At 41.9% G+C, this 12,214-nt stretch overlaps 1 protein-coding gene across 3 annotated transcripts in view; it reads left to right on the top strand.

Moving 5' to 3' along the window:
- Positions 1–12,214, top strand: part of LOC115744916 (glutamine synthetase leaf isozyme, chloroplastic) — a 645,880-nt gene that overhangs the window by 419,904 nt on the left and 213,762 nt on the right. For 2 of the 3 annotated variants that reach the window (XM_048280189.1, XM_048280188.1), the window contains exon 13: positions 7,522–7,918. The exons of the other annotated variant lie outside the window; for it this stretch is intronic. In XM_048280189.1, coding sequence (XP_048136146.1) covers positions 7,522–7,661 — 140 coding nt within the window. In that variant the 3' untranslated portion in view covers positions 7,662–7,918. Of the gene's footprint in view, positions 1–7,521; positions 7,919–12,214 lie in introns of those variants that run through there. 3 annotated transcript variants of the gene reach the window in all.

The following is a 12,214-nucleotide window of genomic DNA, read 5'->3' as shown; positions in this document are numbered from 1 at the left end:
AACCTCAACTTTGTTAGCTTCGTCGCTTGAGGCGATTCGTCTGCCGAATAGTGGTCGTCGAGGTTACTTAGCGTCCGTAGTTAATGTGGATTTTTGGACGTCTTTTCTCAAGAATCGCCAAGGTACTACCAAAACAAGGAAAACAGAGTTTATGGTAGAGTTGACCCCTGGGGTGGAGCCGATCTTTAAGGCACTTTATAGGATGGTGTTGTCGGAGCTTGAGGGCTTAAATGCGGATGTATGAAGTGTAGATAAAGGACTTATCCACTCCAATGCCCAATCGTAGGGAGCACCCGTGTGTTCGCAAAAAAAAAAAAAAAAAAAAATGGATAATTGGGATTATGCGTCGACTACAAATCCCTTAACCAAGTGATGAACAAGAACGTGTATTCGTTGTTGGAAATAGATGATGTACTAGACCAACTACAAGGAGCTTCGATGTTTCTCAAGATTGAGCTACGAATGCAATATCATTAGTGAGGATTAAGAAATGGGATATACTAAAAGCTCCATCTAGAATGCGTTATGGACGTTAGGAGCTCCCCATGACGCTATTGGATCCGACAAGTGCCCTTGCTGCATTGTGGATTTGACGAAAGGAGTGATTAAGGAATACTTGGATTAGTCGGTGATGGTGTTCGTAGACGATACCTTGGTGTACTTGAGGAATTAAGGGAATCGGGAGTGACCTTCGAGGACGGTCTTGAGTATCCATAGAGAATACCGGTTGTATGCTAAGTTCAATAAGTACGAGTTACGGTCGGCTCGTGTGTCATTCCTAGACTACATGGTTTCTGATGAAGGGATAACTATGGATCCGTCTAAGATAAGAGCGGTCACGGATTTGCCGAGGCTGTCGAGGGTGATAGGAGTTCGAAGTTTCTTGGGTCTAGCAGATTAGTACGGACATTTTGTGGAAAAGTTATCTGTAGTAACCATGCCCTTGATGCAATCCTGAAGAAGGACAATAAGTTGAAATGGAAAGGACTTATTAACAAGCTTAACTTGTGATGATGAAGTTTGGAGTGAGGCGACTAGTGTTGGTGGATTATATAAGTTTGGATTGGTATGATATGCTAATGGTTCTAGTTATCGACTTTTATCGATGGCTATGAATAGCGACAAGGTGGAGAGTAGCAAAGAATCAAACGAGAACTGGAAATGTTATGCATAGGGTGGAACCGATGAATATGCTTGAGGTTTAATGAGTTAGCTATGAACGATAAGTCGAGATAGGAATGACCTATCAATGGCGCTGGATGTGAAGTTCGAGGAGTAATTTTGGAGGGTCATAGGTTTGAAATTGTGTTGGTTTCTGATTATTTTAGATACTGATTGTTGTGTAAAGGCCCTAATTAATTGACAATGTGAGGTTCGGGAAGCGAACAAGGAATGCTTGGACAAATAGTTAGTTAGATTGTATGACCGTAATCTTGAATTGCCAATGACTAAACTTGAGGATGTAATATTGTGGTCGACGATAAATTGGGCAATAATTTCAGAAAGCGAAGATTTGGCTTTAAATCATTAGAGTTCGATGATTAGCCTTTGGGAGTGATTGCCGATATGGAATTGTGGTGACCGATATCGTAGACTATAGGTTTGAAATTGTGTGGCAACTTGGTGGTTTAAGTCACTAACTTTGTCGATGTTCCCGATCAACCAAAAAAAAAAAAAATATGGTGATTGATAATTGCGGATTACAGGTCCGAATTGGTGTAACACTTTGATGGTTTAAGTTGTCGAATTTATTGACGGCCCTGATTGATGAGAAAAGATTCACAAAAAAAAGTGAACGACCAACGTTTGGACCAATGGCCGGCGTGATTGAATACATATGAGAGTTGTTTAGACCGCGATCAGACATGAAGTTATAGGTTGAAACTAGGCAATGGAGCTTGAGATGGGATGATCGCCTGTGGAGTTAAGAAGTCCAGATTGATAAAGATCGAAGTGAAGTCAAGCGATATTTGATGGGTAGTGAGGACGATCATGCACTTCACCTGTTTAAAGTTGGTTCTCAAAGTGAAAATATGTTTGAAGGTGCATAGTAGTATATTTTGAATAATGGACGAAAGATTATGAGTAGATCGAGATATCTCAAATAAGTAATACTTTTATGCTTGGGGGTATTGGTAAAGGTCTATTATGCCTCCGCATGTGAATCGGAGAGAGAACCCCGTGCTATGTGATCGGAGTAGCCTAAGAATGATTTGAGATCCATATGAGCTAGTTAACCAGCAACCCAATAAGGTCGCGACGGAGTGGATCTTGTTTAAGGACTGTAACCAATGGGACTTTAGGCAAATACGTGGAATGGAGGCCGTGGGAACGAGCAATGAAAATTTCGTGATGGCAAGCTAAGAGTGGAGGATACAACAAGGTGTTCTAGATAAATAAATGAGTTATTAGGAATGGTGATGGCCTAGAATAAGATTAAAATTGCGATATGTGGCAATTAAGAAAGGCACGTGACCGGGGTGCGCAACGGAAGCGTAATAAGGCCATGTAAATTCTTGAGTTAATGACCATGAGGGTCTTGTTTTGGTTAAGGCGAAAATCTTGTCAGAAATCAATCGTAGTAGCTATAGTATCGGTCTTGTTAGCACGAATATATATAAAAATCTGTGGCAATGCTTTTAGTGGATTGATTTGATGGGCGACGTAGCCAAAAACGTAATGAAGCGTTAGACATACTGGTAAGTCAAAGTGCAATATTGTAAGTCCGGGCATCTGCTGCAGCCATTGGGAATCTTAGAGTGAAGTTGGGAGCGTATTATGATGGAAGTGTCATGGGCTTGCCAAGAAGTCAAAGGGAAATTATTTGATTTGGATTGTAATGGATAAATTGACGAAGTCTGCTCATTTTGTAGTAGCGCGAAAAGGTTTTACTTTGGACAGATATGTTGAGCTATATGCACTACAGATAGTACGTCCTTATGGAGTGCTAGTGTTGATCGCTTCAAATCGCGATTCCAGGTTCACTACCACTTTTTGGGAAGAGTCCGTAGGCTACATTGGAAACGAAGCTGCAGTTTGATACGATCTACCATCCGCAGGTGGATGGCCGATCTGGAAGGATTAATCGGACGCGAGGTGATACGTTGTAGAATGTAATTGAGTCCGGTAGGAAAAAAAAAATAAAATAAAATAGTAACAACTTCATACGTTTTGCCGGTTGAGGAATGTCGATCGATAGGTAAGAATAGCTGATTTCTATAGGGCAATTAAGAGTTGGGGTGAACAGCAAGTTCAAAGGGTGGCAACTTAGGTTGAATTCCCGGAATTGGACAGTTTAACTTATCTAGACAAATGGTTGATATGGAATTGTGGCGGGTGGGTAATTGAGAATCGTGGGCTTGAATCTGACACGTATATTGATGGTCGCATCGCGGCAATTGCGTGCTAAGTTGAGATATGGATTAGAATGAAGTGAGTGTTAGATGGCAAGAGGCGGAGATGTTACGAGACGGCGGTATCCTTATCTTTTCGAGGTTGTGCAGAGGCTTAATTTCGAGGACGAAATTTCCTAAGGTGGGGAGAGTTGTGACGCCCTGGAATTTCGTAGTTTGTTAAGAGACCGAGTTCAATAAAAAGGATTATTGTGGAATTCTAGTTGGTATAAAATTTCGGATCAAAAGGACGTAAGTGACGATTTTTGGACGTTTCCCGATTTGTCGTTCGATTTCGATTGGGTCTCGAAATCGTGGTCATCGCGACTTAGGATTTTTATTCGTCGCGCCTAGACCTTTTCCCGGACCAACCCTAGTCCGTAGAAATCCAAATTTATTTTCTACCGATTGAGCCAAAAATCCGATCAGTCTCGAGTTATCGAATTACCATTTTGCCCCACCAATAATGCACGTGAGACAAAATTTATTCAAATCCATGGTGGGCCCCTTTGGTCAAGTCTTCACCAACCCATCACCATCATCTTCTCTCTCTTCCTTTTTCCTCCCCCACCTCCCACGTGATCTCTCTCTCTCTCTCCCTTTCTTTCCCCCTTTTTCCTTTCTTTCTGCCGTGTGATCAGACCCCTTTTTCCCCCACTTGACTTTTCCTTTTCTTCTTCTTCTTCTTCTCCTTTTGCGACCAGACCACCCCCCTCCTCCTGTTCACTTTCTTCTTCCTCTTCTTCTCTGGTTTCTGTGCGACGCCCCCACCAAGAACCGAAGCTGCAGCTGCTTCGCCCGGCCAACTCCATCGCCGCGCCACTTCGTCGCCCACCAGCCACCACCGCAGCTCCGCCTTGCGTCGCCGCCCCACCAGCAACCAAGCTGGACGCCGCGACGGCCGAATCGCCGAGACCCCGCGACTTCATCCCTCCCTCTCGGCCTCGTAGCTTCACGCCGCTCCTCCACCGCACCGCGTCGTCGTCGACCGTCCCACCGTGAGCCGCCACCATCGCTCAAGCCGCGAGATCCGAGGACCCGAGACCTCACCCGACGCCGATCGAGCCCCCTCACCTCGGCCTCCTTTGTTCCTCGCCCGAGACCCACTAGATCCGGGTGTTCCGCCACCGGAATCGCAGCCTCGTCGTCGTCCCGAGAGCGTGGAGCCAAGATTTTCCGTTCGGGTGAACAGTGCCGTGAACAGTGTTCGGGTGAACAGTATTTCGCGAACAGTGTCAGTGAACAGTACCGGGTGAACAGTGATCGGTGAACAGTGCTCGTGAATAGTACCCCGGCGTGAATAGTGCCGCCGCCCGGCCGTGAACAGTAACTCCGCGATGAACAGTATTTTTCGACACCGGTCTCAAAGTTCGTGCCGAGGAATTTTCAAAGATCGCCAATAATCGTCGCGGGTGGGGCCGAGTTCGTGTCACCGCCGCTCGAGTTGAGACCGCCCGAGCTAGTTAAAACCGTGAGTTGACCCTAATCCTTGGTTAGGGCGCTAATTGCGCCTAGAATTAGTTAGTTAGTCGGTATGACATTTAGGTAGATTTGATTATGGTCGGATTAGTTAGAAACCCGGTTTAGGGTAAATGGCCATAATCGATTAAATTAGAATTGTTGTGGCTAATTGTTGTTAAATGAATTTGATCGTATGTTGTGATTTGATCGCGAGTGAGCGATAGGTTAAGGACGAGCGATCGATTGGCGATTTTAAATCAAACCGGCTAATTAATGACTCTGGCACGAAATTGAGCCTTTATGTGGCCTAATCGAATGGGTTTATTCGTGTTGAATTGATGACTTTGTTTGGGCGGATCGCCACGTTGAAATGTTGATTTGAGTATCCTGGATGCTCGTTGAGTGAGTTGGCGTCCGCTTGGGAATTAATTGTTCTGTGTATCTTTGCGGTGTCTATTCGGTAGTCTCGCATATGCATATGACCGTGTGCAAGATCAAAGACATATTTTAGCATGAAAATGGCCTTAGGGCCGAGTCTTTGAGCACGTTTGTGTGAGCATCCGGCCTAAATCAAAGAGATTAAATTGATTGATGTGTCGGGTGTGCTGTATGGTCATATGACGGAACGATGATGGGTTTTCCTGGCAAGTTCGTCTTGTACTCATAGTACACACCGTACCATTTTTATGGAACCACACGACTTGCCGGAAGCACGATAATTCATGCCCCGTATGGTACGTACGGTTTTAAGGGATTATCGGATGCCGGTCGCGGCTTGTGATGGACCGAAGCCCCGTATAGGGATGCCTACTTGCCGTGCCGTGCGAGGTGCACTTGGATACACTTGCTTGTAGTAGCCGTTGCCGAGAGGGAAAAGGAACGTGGCCTTGTCTCGCCGGGAAGAATGCGGGATCGCATTAGTTGTGAGAGTCGATCACGCCGGTCGCGTGGATCCTCATCACCGTGGCGCCAAGGGCGCGATCATCGTTAATAAATGGACTTGTGTGGTGTCCAGTGCATACTTGTGAGTGTGATGCGTGTTCGGATGGTTGTCCGATGTGGCTGTTGAGTGGAGTCAAGCATTGCATTATGTGTGGCTGAAGGCCGGTAAGTATGCATGTGGATGATTATTGCCATGTGATATGATTGTTGGATATATGGTTATATCGTGGTGTTATAATCCTCGTGGTTAGGATGTTTTAGGTGAATCGGTGTCCTAACCGAGCTTAGGCTTGATTCACCGAGATTTATATCTCACCCCGTTGTGGGAACCACTTTCGGGTCCCAAGTGATGGAGCTTTGCGGATACCAAGGCCAGGTTGAGGGTAGTCTTTTAGAGTAGATGAGAAGTTAACCTTATCCGACCTAGTAACCTTTTGAGGTCTTAGTGAGCCGCCCCGAAGTATGGGGTTGTATGTATTTACGTAGCTCGGTAGGATTAAGACTCATCTACCGTCTTGTAACTGTGGATGTTACTTTTGACTATTTTCCTTGGTATGTATTTCCCGATATGCTATCCCGCTGTTTTATTTGTCCGGGAGAATTGCACGTTCCGCATGCGCCGTAATTTCGTAGGTCGATAATGCGCCTGGGACGTTATCCTTCGTGACCTCGTGGCGATTTGGTAGGGATGTCGCGGGCTCGAGAGTCGGGGCGTGACAATAGATCTATGCAGCAAATCAAGGGTATGAATGGCGACAATAAAATATGTTGTGTTTTTCCATCAGATAATCACTAGACCCGTTGAACACCTGTTTGAACTTCCCGGGGGGAACTATGATGGATCAAGTCTTGGTCAAGGTTGTGAAGTGATGTCATAGTAAGATGGCACAAACCCAAAACTGTCTTGCTATAGTTACCTGCACAACATTCCATCAAGTTCTCGATGTTTTAAGCGCCCTCAAGCAATTTCCAAGGATCCTTTCCAAGGTGGCAACAATATCTTGGTAAATCATATATGAAAGAAATGTTGTGTTGTAAAAAATTGTTCATCCATAAGATCATCCGAACAAGTTAATCGAAAGAGACGTTTCAATTAATTTACGGATATTTATTGTTTGTCTGCGGGTTATTTGCCAATCATATGCACTAGGCGGCTAGCCGATCACAAGGAACAAACGTGCTGGGTTGCTGAAATTTTCGGTAACTCCAAAGGCCGTCAATGAAGTTTCATGGTAGTAGATCCAAAAAGATTTGAGTTTTTATCATGAATTAGAGATTTTTGAAATGGACAAGTTCATGACCTGGCTAAATGTTCACATTAGACATGGGATTGAGCAAGAGCACACCTCGCTGCAGACAAATGTTCAATGGCGGTTGGGTTGGCTCGTTGGAGGATATCCAGGTGCCCAGGTGAGATCTTGTGAATGAATTTCCCTATATATAGTTGGATTATAGGCTTAAGTTAATGAGAATATTTGTATTGTGATATGCGGCTTTATGTCAACATAGGGGCCTTATTGTTGTGTGTGGTGTAGGGGCCGATAAGTCATTTGGCCAAGACATATCCGATGCTCGCTACAAAGCTTTGCTTATATGCCGGTATCAACATCAGTTCTTTCAATGCCTCGAAAACTTTTTGGAATGCTTCATTATTTCTAAATATTGATAAAACATAGAAAGTTCACCTTCCTTGCTCAGCTAATCAATGGCTTTAAATGATTTATAGGTTACTTGGAAGACAGGCGTCCCGCCTCAAACATGGACCCATACATCGTGACCTCATTACTTGCCGAAACTACAATTTTATGGGAGCCCACCCTAGAGGCTGAAGTTCTTCTTTGCTCGAAGCTAGCATTGAAGGTCTAAAATTCGAGCCGCTGGTTAAGAAAGGCCAAATGCATTTATCAAATTGGTGAGGACCTACAAGCCGAGAGAGTGTGAACCCTTTTTCCTCTGGATTTAGGTCATTGAGAGAAGAACCTCGTGTTAATAAAGCATCCCGCAGGAAGAGAAAATTAGGTGTCCAAGCTTAGACTTGGTCTCCCTTACATTGGTTTCATCCCGCATTCGCAAGGAGTCTCAATGTTTCGGGCGTTTGAGTTCACCATTACCCTTTAGCGTCATGAGCATCTTTATGTGTTTGAACCTTCAATTACTTCGACATTTCAGCACAATTCAGGCATATTTTTATTGTCCTCATATGTTGAACTCATTCAATTTGGCATTTCCGACTTGGAATTAAAGACGGTTTGACTTCCGATTCGATAAACGTGAGATGCCCCAATTATTTTCTTCTCTTCCGATGTTTTTCTTAAGAGAACTTTGGGAAGTATAAACAGATTGCTGCAATCTTGAGTTTGTCTGTGCGACTCGGCAGTTTTGCTTTCTTTGTGTGGCAAAGAAATGTTCTTTTTAACATGGAAGGTGTAGTACATACACAAAAACTCCAAGTTGGCAATACCATTTCCTACCATTTTGCTTGTATAGAACCGAAAGTTACTCCGGTCTTTTTTTTTATTTTCATCTCCTCACGCCAATTCAACTGTCTTATTTAATAATTTAACAAATAATTAACAATGATACTGACGCTAGCTAATCTATCATGCCGTATCTAGCAAATTGAAAATTTTGAGAAGGATTTTTGTTTCTCTTGAAATATGGATTAGAAGACACGCCGATTGGACTTCTTAAACGATTCTAGGGTCCTGTTAAGGAGAAATCTAATAGTGTTGGTAGTAACATACTAGCACTATAAAGCATTTACTAACAGTTAATACCATAGTAAATTACCAACTTATTAAAAATTTACACAAATAAAAACCTTATAAGGAATTTGCCAATATCATATGTGATTAATTATCCGCCAATTTCGTTAAAGTTTTTAACAAGATTGATTAGTAAACTTCCAACACTAAAGAGAATTTATCAAAATTCCGATGAATTGGTACAATTACCAACTTCTCTTAAGTTTTACCGAGGTGGTTAGTAAAATGACAACTCTTTAACAAAATTACCAAATATCTCAATACGTTGGTAAGTTAGCAACTTTTTTCACATTCTACAAGTGTCACTAGTGTACTACCAACGTATATGGGACTCACTAATATCGGGAAAATTACCAAAGAAATCCTAAATCTATTGCGGCTATGCCAATTCAATAGTAAACCTTTAGCATTTGTGTCAATTCGGACCTTCCGGTCAACTTTAACCGACCAATGCTGATGTGGACAATTTTTAATAATCTTTATGTATTTTTTATTTATTTACTTAATTATTTATTTATTTTGCTTTTATTTCTTTTTCTTCTTCTTCCTCTAGTCGGTCGCCGAATCGGTGATCGGCTAGAGGCAAGGGCTAGCGAGGCCATTCTCATCAAGCGACAGTGAGGCTCAACCTCACCCGGCGACGGCAACCGGAGGAAGGAGGAAAAAGAAAAAAAAAGAAAAAGAAAAAGAAAGAAAGGACAAAAAGAATAGATAGATAAAATTTATGAAAAATATTAAAATATCATTAAAATTGCCATGTTAGCCCCAACAATGCCATGTCAATGCCATCCGGTCAAACTTGGCCACTAAATCGGCACAAATGAAAAATATTTAAGACTGAATTGGAAGAAAAAGTTTATGATTGAATTGACATAATTGCAATAGGTTATGATTTTTTTAAAAATTTTTCCTACTTACATTCCATTAAATTTTCTAATGTCTTATTAGTCTATCAATAAAGAGCCGCAAAGTTAAATATCCATTAACCATCTTGATCTAAAAATAGCCCTCTATATTAGGAGATTGCCCTAGTGGCCACTCTTCTCATTTGGGAAGAAGAGGGTGGAGGGTTCGAATCCCCATCTACGGACGAGGTGGTGTGGGGAAGCGTGAGGATGGAGCGGGGTTTCGCAACCTAACCCCGCACACGGCACATAACAAACTGTTAATACTAATCGTATGTGTTGTTCAGTCTTCATTTCATGTTGTCACGTTTCAACGATTTATATAATTTTCCTGCTCGATAGTTTCGCCCGAAAAATTCGGTCTTATAAAAAAAATAGCTTCACTCCTTCCTCATTGTGAAAAAATAATCTTATATTTAGTATTCTTTACTTTCATGCACCCACCTACAAAACGGTCAAGTTACTAATAGGGTTGACAACTTGTTGCCAGGTTAATATCTATTGTTTATGGCGCATTTATTCTAATATTATCAAAATACAGGACTTGTAATAGGTCAAAATCTGAAAGCAAATGTTTGTGGCCAAAGGGCATTTCCATCGGTATTGTCGTTTTTCAAGTATTGCACTTGCGATTGGTCGTAAGCTTAGAGGGAATGCCTCGTAATCAAGTAACTTACTGATTTTCGGCTTATCGCACTTATAACGAGCCGTAAACATAGGAACAAAATAACTGGGCAACAAAAAAAAATGCTAAAAGGTTTTAGAACTTGTTACGATATATACAGCCACTATTAGTTCGTTTCATCCATTTTTCTCATCTGGAAGACGACCAACTCTAACCAGATAGTCATCAATTGACAAAAGAAATGCAAATGAGTAGAGAGATTGTAACACGCCCGTAGGATTGATTTAAACTGAAGCATGACCCAACATAACCAGATTTATAATCTGTTACGATTCATGCCTCCAAGATATATTATTGGGCTATGTTCTACAGGTACTAGCTTTTGGCATAGTCATGTATGTTTTTGGTACAGTTGGCATGTGGCGAGATTGATATGAGACTTCGCCCTTCTCTGGAAAGACGCCGTGTTACTCCTTTTTCATTGTGTGGAAATTAGAACAATTACGCTATGCGATAAGGTGGAAGGACCAACATGAAGAATGAGATTGATGGTCATGATATAGTCTTCGAGAACCCAAAAATCTTTACCAAGATCATATCTTTTCATTAGCTGCAGCCCATCTATCGATCTTTAAAATGTTTGTATCATAGTACTGGAATCAATTAAAAGAATTCTTTCATGTGTAGGATGTGGCAACAAACAGAACAAAGGTTCTAGAATTTGCCTCAGAGCATCGGTGAATCAGTGATGCGCTTTTTCATGTCATAGATTTAGCAATAAGTCCATATAAATTTGTAGGTATCGTATTTTGTGTCGAAGTTATGAGCCCATGGAAAAAGAAACTTCTTGCTTATTTTCCCAACTTTTTGGGCAAATTTTTCTTGCAAAACTTACTTTTGATCATCCATCCAAAAAGCACGAATTCGAAGAGGAATGTACAATCATACCTGATGCATGAGGGCGTGTAAATCCTTCTCCACGTATTAAATTTGATAAAGTTTCCTGTCATATAATGCCCAAAAGCTTGACCAACTCTTTCAAAAGCTCATTCATTCTACAATATTGTCATTTTCAAATAGAAAGCTCGCCTTTTACTCTTTTGCTACTCCCGGAGTTTGAGACCAGGTCTCATCACTACGGCCAATCCCCACGCAGCACTAATTTCTTAACTCTACAATGTGTCGATTCTTTACCGTGTTCGTTCACCATGCACCAGATTTTCTCGTCGGAGTCTGACCATCTCAATCATTCTTGTATCATCGAAATTCAGACCAAGTCCTATGAAGCAGGAAAATCTCACTTCGACAGCACAACTCAGGAATACAGCGAAGACGAGCTAGTGCTGCCATTGGCCGATCTTAGTCATGATGCTTGAGATGAATTTTATGCTTCATAGGATTTTACAGTTAAAAAAAAATTGCAATATATGTTTCTTGCCGATTCTCTGTAGTTTTCCGTAATTTGGTGTTAGCCATTTGAGTTCACCAAACTAATCCAAGGGGCTCATGATAGTCTCCCCGTTGAGCAAAACCAATCAATTTCCACTGTAACAGGTGACTAGGGATGACCCCAAAGAGCGGCATTCAACGGGACTCAGGCGATTTCCTTCCGACAGGTAGTTATCGTAATCATCTTGACAACCCTAAGATCATAACTTGCCTACTCAATTACTCCAAGAAGGCCACGGCCGGTAACTTCTACAAATTCCTTTAGAAGTATATAAAATTAGAACTGAACTCATTATATTGCTAAAAACAAAGAGAAAATGAAGCATACACAGATCACTGCTAACTCTTAAACTATCCTAACCCAGACTAAATTTGGACAAGCAGGCAATACCTTTCTCAGAAACTGACGATGCAAGCTGCAGAGCCAACTCCAGGAAAAAAGCTTCACCAAAACATTCTTCAATGCCCTTTCAAGTTCTTATTCTTTCCGCTCGAAAATTTTCCCAGTTTTTTAGCTTTACAGCCACAAATAACTCTAGCTACAGTTGTTCTGTTCTCTTTTTCATGTTTCTGTAATCATTCAGGATTTTGGATCGATAACCATACCCTGTACACTCTCCCCAGCAGGCTGGTTCAAGGACTTATTTTTCTTCTCAGAGTAGCATTGGTCACCTG

The sequence above is a fragment of the Rhodamnia argentea genome, chromosome 6 (genome assembly GCF_020921035.1).
Source record: "Rhodamnia argentea isolate NSW1041297 chromosome 6, ASM2092103v1, whole genome shotgun sequence".
Taxonomy (NCBI): domain Eukaryota; kingdom Viridiplantae; phylum Streptophyta; class Magnoliopsida; order Myrtales; family Myrtaceae; genus Rhodamnia; species Rhodamnia argentea.
The sequence above is the reverse complement of the archived record's forward strand: the minus strand, read 5'-3'. Positions and strand labels throughout refer to the sequence as shown.